The sequence below is a fragment of the Pseudophryne corroboree genome, chromosome 2 (assembly GCF_028390025.1).
Source record: "Pseudophryne corroboree isolate aPseCor3 chromosome 2, aPseCor3.hap2, whole genome shotgun sequence".
NCBI classification, from domain to species: domain Eukaryota; kingdom Metazoa; phylum Chordata; class Amphibia; order Anura; family Myobatrachidae; genus Pseudophryne; species Pseudophryne corroboree.
Genome location: NC_086445.1, coordinates 839,250,968 through 839,273,762, shown reverse-complemented (window position 1 = coordinate 839,273,762; position 22,795 = coordinate 839,250,968). Strand labels below are relative to the sequence as shown.

The window sequence follows — 22,795 nt, the reverse complement described above, 5'->3', positions numbered from 1 at the left end:
TTGATCACTGCAGAGTGGCCGAGCCACCTACAAAGAGGAGGAGGGGAGGCTGTAAAAGACAGAGGGAGAGGCTAATGAGACTCAGTGGGGGGACGCTGCTTAGACACCGTGGGAAGGCTGATGAGACAGCATGGGAAGGCTGATGAGACACAGTGTGGATAGTCTGATGAGACACAGAGGTGGAGGCTGTGAGAGACACAGAGGTTGAGGATGTGAGAAACACAGAAGGGGAGGCTGTGAGACACACAGAGGGGGAGGCTGTGAGACACATAGAGGGGGAGGCTGCGAGACACACAGAGGGGGAGGCTGTGAGACACAGAGGGGGAGGCTGTGAGACACAGAGGGGGAGGCTTAGGAGACACAGAGAGGGGCTGATAAGAGGGGGAGCGGGAGGATGTTAGAGTCATAAGGAGTGGCTGATGAGACATACAAGGGGAGGCTGATGAGACAGAGTGGGAGGCTGTGAGAGTCAGAAGGAGAGGCTGATGAGACATAAAGGGGCAGGCTTATGTGACATAGAGGAACAAGTTTATGAGACACAGAGGGGGAGGTTGCTAAGACACTGAGAGGGAGTCTGATGAGAGACTGAGGGGGAAGCTGTGAAAGCCATAAGGACTGATGAGACACAGAGGGTGAAGGATGATGAAATACTGAGGGGGGGGGGGCTGATGAGACAGCGGAAGAGGCTGTGAGAGACATAGAGGGGGAGGCTGTGAGGTGAAAATGGAACAAACTGCAGGGCACAAAAATAAAGAGAGGAGGCAGCTCCCGGACAGCCGCACAATAATGTTTATTTTGTCTAGATACAGCACGCGTGACATCATGACGACAAAACTGGACACTGCAGAGAAGCTGAACCACCTGCAAAGATGGAGCAGCATTAGTTAAGTGTTGGTGGAGTGGAGAGACACGGGTCATGGTTGGGGGGGGCTGGAAACAGGATGATGGGGCTAGACTGAGAGACACAGGGGTAAATGATACTGAAAGACACAGGAGGTGAGGTGTGGGTTGTGAGACACAGCGGGTGAGCCTGATTTGACACAAAGGGGGAGGCTGTGAAACGGGGGGAGGGGCTATGAGAGTCAGGAGGTCAGGAGGAGAGGCTGGTGAGACAGAGGGGAAGATTTATGGGACACAGAGGAGGAGGCTGATAAGAGACAGAGGGGGAGACTGAGAAGACATAGATCGGAAAGTTGATGAGACAGAGGGGGGAGCTGTGAGAGTTAGAAGGAGAGGCTGATGAGACATAGACGGACAGGCTATGAGACAGTCCAGAGGCGTAACTAAGGGGGGTCGAGCAGGGCACGTGTCCTAGGCGCCTTGGTAGGTCCAGCAGAGGGAGGTGCCGGTGGCGGCCAGGGCATCATGCCCACCCTACCACCCGCTATTGCTCTGCCCCCATCCCCCGTCCCGCTGCAATGTGAGGGGAGGAGAGCACAGAGCCTCTCCTGCTCCTCAATGTGCTCAGTGTCTGTCTGGTCTCCAGCGGTGGCGGGGCGAGTCTCATTAGTTTGTTAGCCAATCAGAGCTCACGGACTGGCAACTGATTGGCTGCCGATCCGCGAGCCGATTGGCTAACGAACCGGCGCCTCATTTAAGAAAGGTAACACCGGAGACCGGACTTCATGGAGCATTGAGGGGCAGGAGAGGTGCTGCTCTGTGCTGCACTCTCCACCCCTCACATAGCAGAGGCCAGAGGCGGCGGTCAGCAGGAAGGGGGGGGGGAATTCCATGTATCTGGCACTTTGGGGCAATGTGCACCTGGCACTGTGGTGCAATGTGTACCTTGCACTGCGGGGCAATGTGTACCTTGCACTGTGGGGTAATGTGTATCTGGTAGTGTGGGGCATTGAGTATCTGGCACTGTGGGGCAATGTGTATCCGGCACTGTAGGGCAATGTGTATCCGGCACTGTGGGGCAATGTGTACCTGGCACTGTAGGGCAATGTGTACCAGGCACTGTAGGGCAATATGTACCTGGCACTGTGTGTACTGTGTAAAAAGGGGACTCTGTCTGCATACTGTGTAAATAGGGAACTCTACTGCCGTAATGTGCAAAAATTGAATGGTGTGCTGAGAGACGATGCAAGGGGAGGTGATAGTGTGCTGAGAGACGACACAAGGGGGAGGTGATAGTGTGCTGAGAAATGACACAGGGGGGAGGTGATAGTGTGCTGAGAGACGATGCAGGGGGAAGATGGCAGTGTGCTGAGAAACGACACAAGGGGTAGGTTATAGTGTGCTGAGAGACGACATAGGGAGAGGTGATAGTGTGCTGAGAGATGACACAAGGGGGAGGTGATAATGTGCTGAGAGATGACACAAGGGGTAGGTTATAGTGTGCTGAGAGATGACACAAGGGGGAGGTGATAATGTGCTGAGAGATGACACAGGGGGAGGTGATAGTGTGCTGAGAGATGACACAAGGGGTAGGTTATAGTGTGCTGAGAGATGACACAAGGGGTAGGTTATAGTGTGCTGAGAGATGACACAAGGGGGAGGTGATAGTGTGCTAAGAGACGACGCTGGGGGAGGTGATAGTGTGCTGAGAGACGACGCAGGGGGTAGGTGGTAGTGTGCTGAGAGACAACGCAGGGGGTAGGTGGTAGTGTGCTGAGAGACAACACAAGGGGTAGGTGATAGTGTGCTGAGAGACAATGCAGGTGTAGGCGATACTGTGCTGGGAGACGATGCAGGGGTAGGAGATAGTGTGCTGAGAGATGACACAGGGGGAGGCGATAGTGTGCTGAGAGATAACACAAGGGGTAGGTTATAGTGTGCTGAGAGACGACACAGGGGGAGGTGATAATGTGCTGAGAGATGACACAGGGGGAGGTGATAGTGTGCTGAGAGACGACGCAGGGGTAGGTGATAGTGTGCTGAGAGACGACGCAGGGGTAGGTGATAGTGTGCTGAGAGACGATGCAGGGGTAGGAGATAGTGTGCTGAGAGATGACACAGGGGGAGGCGATAGTGTGCTGAGAGATAACACAAGGAGTAGGTGATAGTGTGCTGAGAGACGACACAGGGGGAGGTGATAATGTGCTGAGAGATGACACAGGGGGAGGTGATAGTGTGCTGAGAGACGACGCAGGGGGAGGTGATAGTGTGCTGAGAGACGACACAGGGGGAGGTGATAGTGTGCTGAGAGACGACGCAGGGGGAGTTGATAGTGTGCTGAGAGACAACGCAGGGGTAGGTGATAGTGTGCTGAGAGACGATGCAGGGGTAGGAGATAGTGTGCTGAGAGACGACACTGGGGGAGGCAATAGTGTGCTGAGAGATAACACAAGGGGTAGGCGATAGTGTGCTGAGAGACGACACAGGGGGAGGTGATAGTGTGCTGAGAGGCGACACAGGGGGTAGGCGATAGTCATGTTGGCATTCCCCATTTTCAGTGGCCACGCCCGTTTAAAAAAAAAAAATTGTGGGGGCACACTTCATCTTGCCCTGGGCTCCGAAAACCATAGTTACGTACCCAAGAGGGGGAGACTGATGAGACACTGAGGGGAGACTGAGAGGAGGCTGATGAGACACAGCTGGGAGACTGTGAATGTCATAAGAAGAGGCTGATAAGACACAGAGGAGGAGGAGGATGAGAGACTGAGGGGAAGACTTATTTCTGTACTTTATTTACTACCATGCACCAGATCTGTGGATTGTACACATACCTGAATCTTGCCTGTACAGATAATAAAGCACAGTACTTAATTACCATGCAAAGACTTATTAATTGGACTTAGACACTGCTTTTCGACCTGAACCATGCCTGTACTTTTTTTTATATACTTACCTAATTACTATGTACCAGGCCTAAGCTTTTTACTTTCACCTTTTTTTTGTGAGTACTTTACTCCAGTCAGCGCAACCTGTGCTTCACCTGTAGAATATATTTGTCAGCAATACATTGGAATCCATCTCCCTATGCCTTACAGTCCTGAAAGTACCTAGGGGCATCATATCCAGCCTGGCAGTAAATTGGGTTCACTGACTCTGGCCATGGGGATCTTTTGAACTTTATGAATTACTTCTCAGTTACCGTGGTAAATAGTAGGAACACACAGTTACAGTAGATGACCGATATTATCCAGGTGAGTGATCACCTTCTAAGAACAGTGAGGCTTATATAGTAAAAATAAGAATTTACTTACCGATAATTCTATTTCTCATAGTCCGTAGTGGATGCTGAGGACTCCGTAAGGACCATGGGGAATAGCGGCTCCGCAGGAGACTGGGCACAAAAGTAAAGCTTTAGGACTACTGGTGTGCACTGGCTCCTCCCCCCATGACCCTCCTCCAAGCCTCAGTTAGGATACTGTGCCCGGACGAGCGTACACAATAAGGAAGGATTTTGAATCCCGGGTAAGACTCATACCAGCCAGCCACACCAATCACACCGTATAACTTGTGATCTAAACCCAGTTAACAGCATGATAACAGAGGAGCCTCTAGAAAAGATGGCTCACTACAGCAATAACCCGATTTTTGGTAACAATAACTATGTACAAGTATTGCAGACAATCCGCACTTGGGATGGGCGCCCAGCATCCACTACGGACTATGAGAAATAGAATTATCGGTAAGTAAATTCTTATTTTCTCTGACGTCCTAGTGGATGCTGGGGACTCCGTAAGGACCATGGGGATTATACCAAAGCTCCCAAACGGGCGGGAGAGTGCGGATGACTCTGCAGCACCAAATGAGAGAACTCCAGGTCCTCCTCAGCCAGGGTATCAAATTTGTAGAATTTTACAAACGTATTTGCTCCTGACCAAGTAGCTGCTCGGCAAAGTTGTAAAGCCGAGACCCCTCGGGCAGCCGCCCAAGATGAGCCCACCTTCCTTGTGGAGTGGGCATTTACAGATTTTTGGCTGTGGCAGGCCTGCCACAGAATGTGCAAGCTGAATTGTACTACAAATCCAACGAGCAATAGTCTGCTTAGTAGCAGGAGCACCCAACTTGTTGGGTGCATACAGGATAAACAGCGAGTCAGATTTTCTGACTCCAGCCGTCCTGGAAACATATTTTCAGGGCCCTGACAACGTCTAGCAACTTGGAGTCCTCCAAGTCCCTAGTAGCCGCAGGCACCACAATAGGTTGGTTCAGGTGAAACGCTGAAACCACCTTAGGGAGAAACTGAGGACGAGTCCTCAATTCCGCCCTGTCCGAATGGAAAATCAGATAAGGGCTTTTACAGGATAAAGCCGCCAATTCTGACACGCGCCTGGCCCAGGCCAGGGCCAACAGCATGACCACTTTCCATGTGAGATATTTTAACTCCACAGATTTAAGTGGTTCAAACCAATGTGACTTTTGGAACCCAAAAACTACATTGAGATCCCAAGGTGCCACTGGAGGCACAAAAGGAGGCTGTATATGCAGTACCCCTTTTACAAACGTCTGAACTTCAGGGACTGAAGCTAGTTCTTTTTGGAAGAAAATTGACAGGGCCGAAATTTGAACCTTAATGGACCCCAATTTCAGGCCCATAGACACTCCCGTTTGCAGGAAATGTAGGAATCGACCCAGTTGAATTTCCTCCGTCGGGCCTTATTGGCCTCGCACCACGCAACATATTTTCGCCAAATGCGGTGATAATGTTTTGCGGTTACATCCTTCCTGGCTTTGATCAGGATAGGGATGACTTCATCCGGAATGCCTTTTTCCTTCAGGATCCGGCGTTCAACCGCCATGCCGTCAAACGCAGCCGCGGTAAGTCTTGGAACAGACAGGGTCCTTGCTGGAGCAGGTCCCTTCTTAGAGGTAGAGGCCACGGATCCTCCGTGAGCATCTCTTGAAGTTCCGGTTACCAAGTCCTTCTTGGCCAATCCGGAGCCACGAATATAGTGCTTACTCCTCTCCATCTTATAATTCTCAGTACCTTGGGTATGAGAGGCAGAGGAGGGAACACATACACTGACTGGTACACCCACGGTGTTACCAGAGCGTCTACAGCTATTGCCTGAGGGTCCCTTGACCTGGCGCAATACCTGTCGAGTTTTTCCCAACGGTTTATAATCATGTGGAAGACTTCTGGGTGAAGTCCCCACTCTCCCGAGTGGAGGTCGTGTCTGCTGAGGAAGTCTGCTTCCCAGTTGTCCACTCCCGGAATGAATACTGCTGACAGTGCTATCACATGATTTTCCGCCCAGCGAAGAATCCTTGCAGCTTCTGCCATTGCCCTCCTGCTTCTTGTGCCACCCTGTCTGTTTACGTGGGTGACTGCCGTGATGTTGTCCGACTGGATCAACACCGGCTGACCTTGAAGCAGAGGTCTTGCTAAGCTTAGAGCATTGTAAATGGCCCTTAGCTTCAGGATATTTATGTGAAGTGATGTCTCCAGGCTTGACCATAAGCCCTGGAAATTCCTTCCCTGTGTGACTGCTCCCCAGCCTCGCAGGCTGGCATCCGTGGTCACCAGGACCCAGTCCTGAATGCCGAATCTGCGGCCCTCTAGAAGATGAGCACTCTGCAACCACCACAGGAGGGACACCCTTGTCCTTGGTGACAGGGTTATCCGCTGATGCATCTGAAGATGCGACCCGGACCATTTGTCCAGCAGGTCCCACTGGAAAGTTCTTGCGTGGAATCTGCCGAATGGGATTGCTTCGTAGGAAGCCACCATTTTTCCCAGAACCCTTGTGCATTGATGCACTGAGACTTGGCTCGGTTTTAGGAGGTTCCTGACTAGCTCGGATAACTCCCTGGCTTTCTCCTCCGGGAGAAACACCTTTTTCTGGACTGTGTCCAGGATCATCCCTAGGAACAGAAGACGAGTCGTCGGAACCAGCTGCGATTTTGGAATATTGAGAATCCAACCGTGCTGCCGCAACACTACCTGAGATAGTGCTACACCGACCTCCAACTGTTCTCTGGATCTTACCCTTATCAGGAGATCGTCCAAGTAAGGGATAACTAAAACTCCCTTCCTTCGAAGGAGTATCATCATTTCGGCCATTACCTTGGTAAAGACCCGGGGTGCCGTGGACCATCCAAACGGCAGCGTCTGAAACTGATAGTGACAGTTCTGTACCACAAACCTGAGGTACCCTTGGTGAGAAGGGTAAATTGGGACATGAAGGTAAGCATCCTTGATGTCCAGAGACACCATGTAGTCCCCTTCTTCCAGGTTCGCAATCACTGCTCTGAGTGACTCCATCTTGAATTTGAACTTCTGTATGTAAGTGTTCAAAGATTTTAGATTTAAAATCGGTCTCACCGAGCCGTCCGGCTTCGGTACCACAACAGTGTGGAATAATACCCCTTTCCCTGTTGCAGGAGGGGTACCTTGATTATCACCTGCTGGGAATACAGCTTGTGAATGGCTTCCAAAACTGCCTCCCTGTCGGAGGGAGACGTCGGTAAAGCCGACTTTAGGAAACGGCGAGGGGGAGACGTCTCGAATTCCAATTTGTACCCCTGAGATACCACCTGAAGGATCCAGGGGTCTACTTGCGAGTGAGCCCACTGCGCGCTGAAATTCTTGAGACGGGCCCCCACCGTGCCTGAGTCCGCTTGTAAAGCCCCAGCGTCATGCTGAGGGCTTGGCAGAGGCGGGAGAGGGCTTCTGTTCCTGGGAACTGGCTGATTTCTGCAGCCTTTTTCCTCTCCCTCTGTCACGGGGCAGAAATGAGGAACCTTTTGCCCGCTTGTCCTTATGGGAACGAAAGGACTGCGCCTGATAATACGGCGTCTTCTTATGTTGAGAGGCGACCTGGGGTTAAAACGTGGATTTCCCAGCTGTTGCCGTGGCCACCAGGTCTGAAAGACCGACCCCAAATAACTCCTCCCCTTTATAAGGCAATACTTCCATATGCCGTTTGGAATCCGCATCACCTGACCACTGTCGTGTCCATAACCCTCTTCTGGCAGAAATGGACAACGCACTTACTCTTGATGCCAGTCGGCAAATATTCCGCTGTGCATCACGCATATATAGAAATGCATCTTTTAAATGCTCTATAGGCAATAATATACTGTCCCTATCTAGGGTATCAATATTTTCAGTCAGGGAATCCGACCACGCCAACCCAGCACTGCACATCCAGGCTGAGGCGATTGCTGGTCGCAGTATAACACCAGTATGTGTGTAAATACATTTTAGGATACCCTCCTGCTTTCTATCAGCAGGATCCTTAAGGGCGGCCATCTCAGGAGAGGGTAGAGCCCTTGTTTTGACAAGCGTGTGAGCGCTTTATCCACCCTAGGGGGTGTTTCCCAACGCACCCTAACCTCTGGCGGGAAAGGATATAATGCCAATAACTTTTTAGAAATTATCAGTTGTTATCGGGGGAAACCCACGCTTCATCACACACCTCATTTAATTTCTCAGATTCAGGAAAACTACAGGTAGTTTTTCCTCACCGAACATAATACCCCTTTTGGTGGTACTCGTATTATCAGAAATGTGTAAAACATTTTTCATTGCCTCAATCATGTAACGTGTGGCCCTACTGGAAGTCACATTTGTCTCTTCACCGTCGACACTGGAGTCAGTATCCGTGTTGGCGTCTGTATCTGCCATCTGAGGTAACGGGCGCTTTAGAGCCCCTGACGGCCTATGAGATGTCTGGACAGGCACAAGCTGAGTAGCCGGCTGTCTCATGTCAACCACTGTCTTTTGTAAAGAGCTGACACTGTTAATTCCTTCCAACAGTTCACCCACTCAGGTGTCGACCCCCTAGGGGGTGACATCCCTATTACAGGCAATTTGCTCCGCCTCCACATCATTTTCCTCCTCATACATGTCGACACAAACGTACCGACACACACAGGGAATGCTCTGATAGAGGACAGGACCCCACTAGCCCTTTGGGGAGACAGAGGGAGAGTTTGCCAGCACACACCAGAGCGCTATATATATATATACAGGGATAACCTTATATAAGTGTTTTTCCCCTTATAGCTGCTGTATTGTTAATACTGCGCCTAATTAGTGGCCCCTCTCTTTTTTAACCCTTTCTGTAGTGTAGTGACTGCAGGGGAGAGCCAGGGGAGCTTCCCTCCAACGGAGCTGTGAGGGAAAATGGCGCCAGTGTGCTGAGGAGATAGGCTCCGCCCCTTTTTCGCTGACTTTTCTCCTGCTTTTTTATGGATTCTGGCAGGGGTTAAAATTCATCCATATAGCCCTGGGGGCTATATGTGATGTATTTTCGCCAGCCAAGGTGTTTTATTGCTGCTCAGGGCGCCCCCCCCTAGCGCCCTGCACCCTCAGTGACCGAAGTGTGAAGTGTGCTGAGGAGCAATGGCGCACAGCTGCAGTGCTGTGCGCTACCTTGGTGAAGACAGGATGTCTTCTGCCGCCGATTTTCCGGACCTCTTCTTGCTTCTGGCTCTGTAAGGGGGCCGGCGGCGCGGCTCTGGGACCGGACTCCATGGCTGGGCCTGTGTTCGATCCCTCTGGAGCTAATGGTGTCCAGTAGCCTAAGAAGTAGTGATGAGCGAGGTTCGGTTTTACTCGGTTCTCAAAACGGCATCTTATTGGCTATCCAAAACACGTGACATCCGTGAGCCAATAAGATGCCGTTTTGAGAACCGAGTAAAACCGAGTAAAACCGAGTAAAACCGAATCCGCTCATCACTACTAAGAAGCCCAATCCACTCTGCACGCAGGTGAGTTCGCTTCTTCTCCCCTTAGTCCCTCGATGCAGTGAGCCTGTTGCCAGCAGGTCTCACTGAAAATAAAAAACCTAAAACTAAACTTTTCACTAAGCAGCTCAGGAGAGCCACCTAGTGTGCACCCTTCTCGTTCGGGCACAAAAATCTAACTGAGGCTTGGAGGAGGGTCATGGGGGGAGGAGCCAGTGCACACCAGGTAGTCCTAAAGCTTTACTTTTGTGCCCAGTCTCCTGCGGAGCCGCTATTCCCCATGGTCCTTACGGAGTCCCCAGCATCCACTAGGACGTCAGAGAAACAGGCATAAATGCTGTTGATACTTATCTTGTGACTTCGGAGTGTAAAATGTTTCTCCATCTGACAGAAGCTACTAGATGGATGAGAAAGTTCCTCACTAAAAGCTAGATAGAGCCTCATATTCGGCATTAATGGTTCATGACTCAGGTCTGTAACTGCCGCTGCCTCTCCTTATCCCAATTGCCCAACAACACTGGCAGATGCATAGCAATGCTGGTCACCAAAGGCTGCTATATCATGCCTCACGACTTTTAAGTTATGAAATCAGGCAACAGGCATAATCCCAATACATTCTTATCATGTAATAGTCCCACACAGGGCTGGATTAAGGGGGAAGGGGCAGGCAATATGGGCAGTTGCCCCTGCCCCATTCCCCCAGAGGCTGTCGTGGCTCTATGTTCGGCATGTATAGCTCCCTAGTAACCTCTTCAGTGTCACGTGAAACACCACGTGCATGCCGCTGATGAGGGTACTCGGGAACTGATCTGTGCTGTATAAAGAAAACATTTAGCCGGGGAATGCCACAGGAGGTGATTACTCAGGGGTGGGAGGAAGGCTGCACTGTGTATCATACAGAAGGGGTACTGTGAGCATACTGGGGGACTAGGTAAGAGGCTATTTTATTAAAGGAGGTTACCACAAGCCTTAATCTGGCCCTGGTCACACATAAAGGGGAAACCCTGTGATACTGAAGCCCCTTTATAGCTTGAAAAAGCAATCTTGAATGTCACATGTCTAGAGCAGCAGTGACATACACCCCAAACTTCCTGGCTGAGGGACAACGCCTATATTTTGACAGTTGGGCAGTATGGCTATATTATGGGCATGAAAAAATGGCAATAGCAGTACAAATATTCCCCATCAGCAGCTATAATGCTTAATTTGCTACCTTATGGGGGTAATTCCAAGTTGATCGCAGCAGGAATTTTGTTAGCAGTTGGGCAAAACCATGTGCACTGCAGGGGAGGCAGATATAACATGTGCAGAAAGAGTTAGATTTGGGTGGGTTATTTTGTGTCTGTGCAGGGTAAATACTGGCTGCTTTATTTTTACACTGCAAATTAGATTGCAGATTGAACACACCACACCCAAATCTAACTCTCTCTGCACATGTTATATCTGCCTCCCCTGCAGTGCACATGGTTTTGCCCAACTGCTAACAAAATTCCTGCTGCGATCAACTTGGAATTATCCTAATGATTACTAATGCCTTTGTGTGTTTAAATATGTGTAAATATTTTTAATCTTTGTTTAAAATAATGTTGTATGATTCATGTGAAAGTTACTCCTGTCACAGGAGTCTTAATTGTTGAAATACATACACCTGTTAATTTTTTTTGCTGTGCATGATTGGTCAAAATGTATCACGTGACCTTGTGAAGCCTAAATATAACCGGGATAACCGGAACATATACTTTACTTCTTGAGGAAGGGGAGGGAATCCCCGAAACGCGTTGAAGTTGTTGCTAGCCATTATACCTGATAATTTGTTTGCTGTATTGGACGAATAAAAAGCCGTGTGTTTCTGGAAAAAAACACTAGTCTGCTTCATTCCTGCCTTCCACACTGTGAGGGATGTGAAAGATACCTTGATGTGCACGCGAGACAGGACACTAATGTAAGTGTTACTCCAATAGCTAAGCTCATTGCAAATGAAATATACCGTGGAGGTTTGGTGATAGAAAGATACTTTTACGTGAACACGAGACAGAACGATAAAGTGAGTGTCTTTCTGATGAATGGAAAGAATCTGAAAGAAACTTTGGATGAAGATTAAAAAGTCTCAAGTTGTTTTAAAATTTTATTATTTTAAACCTAGCGCTAGTTTGCAACCATCCATTGTTTTCATATCAACTTGGAATTACCCCCTATGTATCAAGTGGTTCCCATACCTCTAATATTGTATAGCTCATTTTGGCAGAGCATCTTTTTTCAGTTTTATGTCATTTGTTTGTGTCACGATGCCTTCTATATAAAGCCCTGTGCAATATAACTAGCAAGAGCAGGGTTTACAATAATGTAGATTACATTTAAGGCAAAGCCACACATTTTTCTTACAGCTGCTAGAAGTCTGAGCCTCAATTTTTTTCTTTCTTTCTTTTAGTTTTCCCCAGTGCATTAACGCATTAGAGCAAACAGCAAAAGTACAAATGTTTGACATGGAAACAGAAAAAGAAGAATTACAAAGCAGGAGTTCTGGATCACTCCTATCAGCTGCTTTTATGACAATGTGCCATATTAAAGAGGCAATCATTGTGTGTACCTAAACGAAGTCACCACTTTCCTGTAAATAAATAGGCTTAGAAGACTTGATTCAGCCCTCAAATTGCCTGCTTCCAATGTATGCCGGGGCAAGATAATCTTTAAGATGGAAGATCAAGTAGTGTAATAGAAACAGCTTTAACCTGACATATGACCAAATCGTCACTGTTCATTAGTGTATGTAACATCCTAATAATGTAACTCTTCTCTCAACTACATTCATCAGTAGTTACTGTACTTTCAAGACCTAACACATAGATAACGATTGCAGTATCAGTTTATGTTTAGACATGAAATAATGTAAGATCCTGAACACAATGGACAGTATAAGAGCTTAAACAAAATCACCAGTTTAAATTATAGTACAGAGCTTTTAAATCATAAAATCCAAGTTTTTGCAAAATCAGAAAACTATAATTTTATTTGTACATAAGTGTACTGTTGGGTACATAAAACGCAGCATTAATCTGCAGAGAAGCTGTAATCCACATTACCTAAAGGCACTAAAAAGCCTAGATGTAAAGTGCAACTAAACTTTGGAATGTGCTTTTTCTAGTATTTTATATAAGAGAACTAGGTTGAAGCAATAAACTAATTTAAAATAGAACAAATTCCATATTAAGAAAAGTTTAGCTTAATTTTGTATTAAATCCTCCTTTCAATTATATATGTGTTAATTAAAAATCCTCAAGTCACTTACTACTTTGCATTCTTTCCTAGGAGTAAGGTTGCTGTAGTCAATCCAAATGACTTTTGGCCTAAATCTGACTGCACTTGTGCCATTACAAAGGCGTTCTCACTCATTTTGTACATGTCATTTATTGAGCCTTTACATATTTTGACTGTGACATATCAGCTCACCAATATCTCCATATCTGTACATCCCAAAAAGTTGCATTTTTCTACCTATTTGTTGCTCAACATATAATGACGAATATTGGGTTATAAAACTGCTTTCAGTGCCACAGCAAAACTTACTCACATTTTTATTAATAATTTTACACCCCCTGTGCATTACACAGAGTTTAATCACATGTCACCGCAGTGCAGTGGTTGCAATATTGGCCTCATAGAGTGGTTACCGGGGACCCAGCTACAGGTGCATTCGCAACATTTCTCAAGCCTTCTATTAATTACTTTTCATTTATGCTCTATTTTGACTATTTCTACACTGCCCCTCCAAACTCTGACTCAGGCCTCATTGTCATGGCCTCAGTGCATGTTATCTGGAAAAAAGAGCTGTGAATCGCGAAAAGACACACATGCACACTAGAAAAGTTGCTGCCAACAAAAAGACACAACTTAGTTTTACATCCAACTCTGAAGCAGTGTCTCAGTGTCTTTAACTGGGCTAGGTATGAATGACCGGCAGTTGGGATGCCAGCGTTGGGTGTTACTCTCTGGAGGTAGCATGCTTACAATAAGGAGCTTATGTGTAGTGGATAGAGAGTTCCTAGACAGGGACAATACTGTAATGGACAAGTAATAATAAACACATAAAATAAATGTACATTACTTTTAATCTCAGCAGCAAGTTCAATTAATAATTATTCACTGAAAGAGACACCTATCTGTAATAATATATCAGCAGGCATTTTAAACTAACATTACAAGATACTGTATAACAAACAAATATGACAACAAGGCAAGAAAAGTTGGTGTCTATAAGCAAAGTCTTGGAGGGCCACATGTCGCCCATCAAAGGTGTAGAAAGATACCTTTAGATCCTGTCCATATTTTCTATTTAGTGAAGGCACATACATTGACCTACAGTATGGTTATGCATGTGCATTAACTACAGATGTTGAAGCCAGGAAGCTACCTACCTGATCAGCTGCCCCGTATGAGTAAAATATGAAATTGATATGTAAATTCATCTCCTATTGCGGCACATAGTGCCATTAGGAGATGTTAGTTAAAGGTCAAAAAGGACCCTAATTAGATCCATTTGACTATAGTAGTAATCCCATATCTAATTATTTAATTATGTTTTGCTTTGGATTTAAAGCTCCAAAGAAAAAAACAACAACCACATTTAGGAGTAGTACATTTCAGAATATCAACTTTTTTATATTTCCCACCTTCGTTCCAAAACCTCTGCTCCCATAAATTACTGAGGCAAAGTATACAGTAAATGTAACTGTCATAAAACCTAAACTACACATTAATAACATGAAAAGCAAAAAAAAAAATGTAAATGCAGCAAATGCAATGCAGCAGCAAGAAACCTTAATATAATATAATATAGTTATGGTAAGCTTATGGTCTTCAGAGTAACTGTCATCAAACCCAAACTAACCCTTAATGATATAAAAAGCAAAAATCAATATGTGGCAAAACAGCAAATGCAATATAGAGGCAAGAAACTTTAATGTAACATATTATAGGTATAATAACCTTATGATCTTTAGACAACAGAAGATGGTGCTGTTTTTATACTCAATAAACCAGTATAGACCACCAGAAGTAGCATTGGTGTCCCAGCACAACCTATACAGCTCAAACAGTGAGCAACAGAAATAAGTTACATGTCACTGAAGCAGATGGTTAGGCATCAAGTGACCACTTAAGTAATGGCACCTAGGAGGCCACTAAAAAGATATAATGTATGCCCATCTTTCCTGTCTGATACACAAATGCAGCAATTCACTGGGTAAAGGAAGAGAAATTTAAATGTAGAGACCAATAACACAGGACTTGTATCCGCCATGTGCCTCCCAGTGGGATGACTCATGGGTAGTTCAGTATACAGCGGGCATACTCCCAGCTCAGTATGCGTGTCTTGATTGCCAAGGAAATGACAATCATGATTTGCAGCAAAAATGAAAAATGTAAGACAGCGGGTAAGATGTAAGGGCAGAAATAGACACGGCAGCGTCAGGGATGTGCATGGGCATAGAGACAACCATTAGAGCTCCGAGGCTATTATTTGTAATATCACCAGATTCTGAGTCACTTTGTAACTGAATTGAGGTAGCTGGTGCGAAACTTTTAAATAAACTGGGTCATGGTCCAAGAGTGACATCATGTGGTTAAATGTGGTATCTATGTAGGGTATCAGGATCTCCAATAACTCTTTGTTTTTATTTATACCTCCCAGCTGTGAAGGGAGGCACCCAGATAAATTGCCCCTAGACCCCCAGCTACATTTCTGCAACTGGTCCCAAACATCAAGGCCTGTAATGCATTAACATTTTGAAGGAGCTAAGCTTATAGAAGCCAATGTTACACCCTTTGTATAACTCAGGCCAACAACCACAGAATAATAGCAGTAGACATGCTACCCTATTTAAAAAGAGACAGGACCTAAATATTATCAATAGAAAATTTCAAAATGATATACAGTACAGCTATTGAAGTCAGAATAAATGTTCTATCTACCTGAAACAACCAACCAAAATGGAAAGCCATACAAAAAAAACCAAAAAAGGTAATCAACAACTACAGATGTAGCCACCTTTATCTTGACTGGCTGAGGCGTTTGTCCCGATCGAGCATACGCAGCGTGCCGGGGCGTAGGGAGGCGCGCCTAGTCACAGAGAGGCGTACCTAATCGCACGGAGGCAGACAGAGCGTTTGGCGTTACCTTTACATGTAATACCTGCTATCATCCACCAGATGTCGCCTTTTACAATGACCACTGCGCATGCGTGTGGTCTCCCGTAAAATACAATACTGAAATATATAATAAGGACTACTTTACTAAGCGTCTCATTACGCTGCATACAGTAAATACTCATTACTCTGCATTATTTAAAACAGTAAATACTCATTATGCTGCATTATTTAATACAGTATATACGGTACAGACGCAAATAGTACAGCATACAGTATATGATCCATCTACAGTACTTTATGAATATGTGAGCGTCCAAGTCCCGCAGACAAAACAACATAAAACCAGTAGTGTACACTGTTGCAAATGGACGTGTTAGAAGTTCACTATTGCCTCTTGAGATTAGGAATTTTGTACAGTAAATTAGCGTCCTAATCCTGTAGCCATTACAGCATAATCAAAACCAATGGATTTATTCATCTGTCTGCGGCGAAGTGAAGTGTTCCGCTTCCTATACTCAGAGTCCCGAGTTCGATTTCTAAAGTACGAATGCATGTTAGTTTTTTCCAGACACTTTATTATTTTTTTATTCACATAAACCAGGGCAAAGCTGCAGGAGCGGTTCTACTGTTAAGGTTCTATGCACCGTACAGTACACATACAATTCTGTAGCAGGGCAGACTCAATAGAAATGGCTACCACCTATGACTCCTTGCCCCACGGAGGCCCTAGGCTACGGAGCAAGTAACAGGCCAGATTTTGCAGGCTATGGGGCAATGCTGAAGGAGGGTCACAATCCCCTAGCTAAAATACACAGGGGCGATAGGAATAAGCGAGGTCTATGCACATTACGGTACACCGGAATCAATCGCACAGCACACTGGCAAAATGGCCGCCGCCCCTGAACCCCCACCACGTGGCAGGCAGCACTCGGATATGGAGTGAGAGATGGCAAAAGTTTTGCAGGCTATGGGGCAATGCTGAAGGAGCGTCACAATCCCCTAGCCAAAATACACAGGGTTGATAGAGATAAGCGAGGTCTATGCACATTACGTTACACCGGGCTCGATCGCATAGCAAACTGACAAAACACAAGTTTTACATAAAGCAGGGCAAAGCTGCAGGAGAGTTTCTACTGTCAAGGTTCTATGCACCGTACAGTACACATACAATTCTATAGCAGGGCAGACTCAATTGAAATGGCTACCGCCTGTGACTCCTAGCTCCATGGAGGCACTTGGCTATGGAGCAAGTAACAGCACAGATTTCGCAGGCTACGGGGCAATGCTGAAGGAGCGTTAGAATCCCCTAGCTAAAATACACTGGGGCGATAGGGATAAGCGAGGTCTATGCACATAACGATACACCGGACCCCATCGCATCGCAAAGTGACAAAATGTCCGAGGCACGTGAACCCCTGCCTTGTGGCAGCACTCAGCTATGGAGCGAGCAACGGCATAGGTTTTGCAGGCTACGGGGTAATGCTGAAGGAGCGCCAGAATCCCTTAGCTAAAATACACAGGGGTGATAGGGATAAGCGAGGTCTATGCACATAAAGATACACCGTAAAGTTCCCCATGGTTTTGATTATGCCTTTTCTTTGAACACGGTATTTTCCACTGCCTCGCCCTACCCCCATCCCACTTTCCCCTTCCCCCCTGGGAGCCTGCAAAGTACATGCAGTAGACAGGGAGGGAGTTCCGATCAGGTTACAAGACATGTGCAACAGTATACTACTGTATGTAGGAAAATCCCCCACCCACTCTGATTTATGTGAAACCTGTGTGCACCCTTCCATTGAATGTATAACAAAGAAAAAAAAATAATAAAGTGAATGTCACGGGAACATATATATTTAAAAAAAAAAGAGGTTGGCACTTTGGGACTCAAACCTGGGACTCTCAGCGTGGGAGGTGGGAGCCTTCATCGCTAGGTTGGTATGGAAGGGGAGACAATTAGCTGCCGTAGGGTACCAACCCCAAGTTTCTGTGACCCCCACAAGGCTCATGGCAAGCGTCGGAACCCATGGTGGGTCCGAATTAATGGGCCCATTATAGTCTATGGGAAAATGGGTCCACTTTGCATACTGATATCTCTGGTTCTGGGTGTACCAGAGTCTCGGGACTGGTACCATTTAAAAGAGGAGACTCTTGGCTTTCGGGGCATACCAACCACTAGTTTATGGGACACTGGAAAGGGAAACGGTAAGCAACCGTGTATCGGGTCCCCTCCAGTTGTCCGCCTAGCTTGCACAGGATGCAGGGTTTATGGCTAGATAGGAAATACTGTACAGAAATGCTAAGCATGGTAATTTGACATCCAGGAACATAGGGAGGAGTTTTTATCTCTCTCCATTATACTTAGAAAAATTACACTTGCCACTGTAGGTTACAAGCTGTTCATGCTAATTAGTACACTAGTAGAACATACTGTACAGAGATACTAAGCACAGTGATTTGGCATCCACGAACTTAGGGAGGAGCTTTAATCTCTCTCCATTGTAATCTTTCTAAGTATAATGGAGAGAGATAAAAGCTCCTCCCTAAATTCCTGGGTGCCAAATTACCGTCCAGAGTATCGCTGTACTCTATGTTCTACTAGTGTACTAATTAGCACAAACAGCTTGTAACGTACAGTGGCAAGTTTAATCTTTCTATGTATAATGGAGAGATAAAAGCTCCTCCCTAAGTTCCTAGATGCCAAATCACCGTCCTTAGTATCTCTGTACAGTATGTTCTACTAGTGTACTAATTAGCACGAACAGCTTTTAACTGGATGACAAAGCACCATACTTAGTATCTCTGTACAGTATGTTCTATTAGGGTACTAATTAGCACGAACAGCTTGTAACATACAGCGGCAAGTTTAATCTTTCTATGTATAATGGAGAGAGATAAATGCTCCTCAGTAAGTTCCTGGATGCCAAATGACCGTACTTAGTATCTCTGTACAGTATGTTCTATTAGGGTACTAATTAGCTGTCCGTGCTACTTAGTACCCTAATAGAAAATACTATACAGAGATACTAAGGATGGTGATTTGGCAACCAGGAACTTAGGGAGGAGATTTTATCTCTCTCCATTATACATAGAAAGATCAAACCTGCCACTGTATGTTACAAGCTGCTCGTGCTAATTAGTACACTAGTAGAACATACTGTACAGAGATACTAAGTACAGTGATTTGGCATCCACGAACTTAGGGAGGAGCTTTAATCTCTCTCCATTGTAATCTTTCTAAGTATAATGGAGAGAGATAAAATCTCCTCCCTAAATTCCTGGGTGCCAAATTGCCGTCCTAAGTATCTCTATACACTATGTTCTACTAGTGTACTAATTAGCATGAACAGCATGTAACGTACAGTGGCAAGTTTAATCTTTCTATGTATAATGGAGAGATAAAAGCTCCTCCCTAAGTTCCTAGATGCCAAATTACCGTCCTTAGTATCTCTGTACAGTATGTTCTACTAGTGTTCTAATTAGCAAGAAAAGCTTTTAACTGGATGCCAAATCACCGTACTCAGTATCTCTGTACAGTATTTTCTACTAGTGTACTAATTAGCACGAACAGCTTGTAACGTACAGTGGCAAGTTTAATCTTTCTAAGTATAATATAGAGAGATAAAAGCTCCTCCCTAAGTTCCTGGTTGCCAAATCCCCGTCCTTAGTATCTCTGTATAGTATTTTCTATTAGGGTACTAATTAGCACAAACAGCTAATTAGTACCCTAATAGAACATACTGTACAGAGATACTAAGTACGGTGATTTGGTATCCAGGAACTTACTGAGGAGCTTTTATCTCTCTCCATTATACATAGAAAGATTAAACTTGCCGCTGTATGTTACAAGCTGTTCGTGCTTATTAGTACCCTAATAGAACATACTGTACAGAGATACTAAGTACGGTGATTTGGCATCCAGTTAAAAGCTGTTCGTGCTAATTAGTACACTAGTAGAACATACTGTACAGAGATACTAAGGACGGTGATTTGGCATCTAGGAACTTAGGGAGGTGCTTCTATCTCTCCATTATACATAGAAAGATTAAACTTGCCACTGTACATTACAAGCTGTTCGTGCTAATTAGTACACTAGAAGAACATACTGGGGACTCGGACTCATACAGTACTTGCATTTCAAAAGCACGGTATTTTCCACCGCCTGCCGCTAGCCCATCGCCCTTCCCCCCTGGGAGCCTGCACAAGTCATGCAGTAGCCAGGGAGGGAGTTATTCACATAAACCAGGGCAAAGCTGCAGGAGCGGTTGTAATGTTAAGGTTCTATGCACCATACGGTACACATACAATTCTGTAGCAGGGCAGACTCAATTGAAATGGCTACCGCCTGTGACTCCTTGCCCCATGGAGGCCCTCGGCTATGGAGCAAGTAACAGCAGATTTTGTAGGTTACGGGGCAATGCTGAAGGAGCGTCAGAATCCCCTAGCTAAAATACACAGGGTCGATAGGGATAAGCGAGGTCTATGCACTTAATGATACCCCAGACCCCATCGCATCACAAAGTGACAAAATGTCCAAGGCACATGAACATCCATTTTGTGTCAGCACTCAGCTATGGAGCGAGTGACGGCATAGGTTTTGCAGGCTTCGGGGCAGTGCTGAAGGAGCGTCGGAATCCCCTAGCTAAAATACACAGGGGCGATAGGGTTAAGCGAGGTCTATGCACATAATTCTACAAAACGGGGGTTCATGTGCCTCGGACATTTTGTCACTTTGTGATGCGATGGGGTCTGGTGTATCGTTATGTGCATAGACCTCGCTTATCCCTATCGACCCTGTGTATTTTAGCTAGGGGATTCTGACGCTCCTTCAGCATTGGCCCGTTCTTTGAACACAGTATTTTCCACTGCCTGGCCTTCCCTCATCCCACTTTCCCCTTCCCCCCTGGGAGCCTGCACAGTTCATGCAGTAGACAGGTATGGAGTTTCGATCAGGTTACAAGACAAGATTTATGTGAAACCTGTGTGCACCCTTCCATTGAATGTATAACAAAGAAAAAAAAATTATAATAAAGTGAATGTCACGGGAACTCGGACGCTCATACTGTACATGTATTTCAAACGCACGGTGTTTATGCATTGTACATACTTCCTTTTACACAATTACTTGCGTCTCCATACACAATCTTGCGTCTGCATACACAAGTGTTTTAACATGTTCGTTTGTGTCTGTATAAACTATTTTATTTATATTGAGAACTCTCACTGTCTGACCATTAAACCATCTATTAATATTACAGTCGTCACTGACCATTTGCCAGAGCTGTAGATCAATCCGCCGCTATATGATCGAAAGTACTGGATTAGTGGAGCATTAGCCACCCAGTGGTGGAGATGTGTAATGCATGCTGAGTATCTAGAATCGCCTCAATGCGCCTGCCTGTGATTAAACTCAGCAAGCTAAGCTATCGCCTTAGCGTGACTAAACGTCCGTCTAGGCGGAGAATCGGTCAAGATAAAGGTGGCTACATCTGTATATCATTTTTTTCCCCCTGTGAAATAAAGAAGTGATCTAGCATACAAGTTATATTTGTGTTAATGATATATGCTATTTTTGCCTTCATTTTGATATTGAAAGTTGATTATTTACACTTCTGAGAAACCCATTTCACTGCAGTGGCTAAAAAAGCATTAAATCAAATATTACTTTAAACCTTCCAATAATAATGAGTAAGATAAAGCTCGACTTAGCTGGACAATTACTGACAAATGCACCTTAACGCAAAGCTTACAGCGCATGCTCAGCTATCCAAAAGCCGATGATTGAAATGCAGCATACACACCACTGTTTGATGGTTGACTTGTATCACCTCATCACCGGCATGGATTTTCTTGCATCGATCAGCAGGTGACTGTTAAAAAAGGAAAATACAAGTGAGAGGTTTCAGATAAAGCCCTGATGGTACACTTTTATTGTATAATCAAAGCTGTTTTCTCACCATCGGGGAGGGGGCATAAATATACCTTAGCATGTATCAGTACATCAGTTTTGGATTGTCTACTGGGAGTACCACTACTTCCTCAGTGCAGGAGAGTCATGTACGTACCGGGAAAGGAGACCTCAACTGGACATTCACTTGAAAGCTAAAGATTGGTAGAAATGGCAGCAAGCTCATGACTGGATGACAGTGAAAACTGTCCAACCAGGGGCTGGCGGTCATTTCAGCCCCACATGGATCTGTTCCTTCTAAAAGGCTGCTCCCTCTATAAAATTATACTTAAAGCCTTAATTTAATGAAACATAAAATGAGACAAATACAATAATCTAAAAAGAACTAGTATAAGAGGACAAGCCATGAAAAAGAGGAAGTAATAAGAACTGGACGGTGCAGGATATGCGAGGCCTACCAGTAATTTTAGTTAGCTACCATTATACTTTGAGAACATAGATTTTACATACTGTATGACAACACAATGATGTCCAAAATAGACAGAAATGATGGGTTTTGTTTCATTTCAGAAATCAGTGTAAAATGTACTTCTTGGGAATTTTTCTTGTAGTAAAATAAGTTGGTGCTCAAGTATGATTAAGAAACCACTGGAAACAAATTCATGAACAAGGACTAATAAATATATCTATATATCTACACATATATATATATATATATATATATATATATAGATATATATATTAGTCCTTGTTCATGAATTTGTTTCCAGTGGTTTCTTATTGATATATATATATATATATATATATATATATATAGCGAGGAAAATGCTGGCGGCACTCAAAGGACTTCTAAGGATAATAATAAGTACAGGCACCTGCGCCTATGATAATCAATGTTTCAGTTTTAATAAAAAAAACTTTCGGCAGGATACAAAGCATTGAAATTCACATACCTTTATAGACAATATCACCCACAGTGCTGACTCGTGGTCCCGGGGCCGCGGCCGGCGGTAGATGATGTCACATACAATGCGACGGGTGTTGAATACACACCGCTTGCCCGTCGGCCGTTGCCAGGAAACCTGTAAACAAATCGTGACAAAACCCATTAACCCTTGAAGAACACTATCACCAAAGGTTGTATAAAATTCAATCCTA

At 45.2% G+C, this 22,795-nt stretch overlaps 1 protein-coding gene across 5 annotated transcripts in view; it reads right to left on the bottom strand.

Annotated features, from left to right (window-relative positions):
• CNKSR2 (connector enhancer of kinase suppressor of Ras 2) overlaps positions 1-22,795 on the bottom strand; it is an 805,595-nt gene that overhangs the window by 487,120 nt on the left and 295,680 nt on the right. For all 5 annotated transcript variants that reach the window (XM_063955759.1, XM_063955760.1, XM_063955761.1 and 2 more), the window contains exon 9: positions 21,531-21,599. In XM_063955759.1, the coding sequence (XP_063811829.1) occupies positions 21,531-21,599 (69 nt within the window). The remainder of the gene's footprint in view (positions 1-21,530; positions 21,600-22,795) is intronic.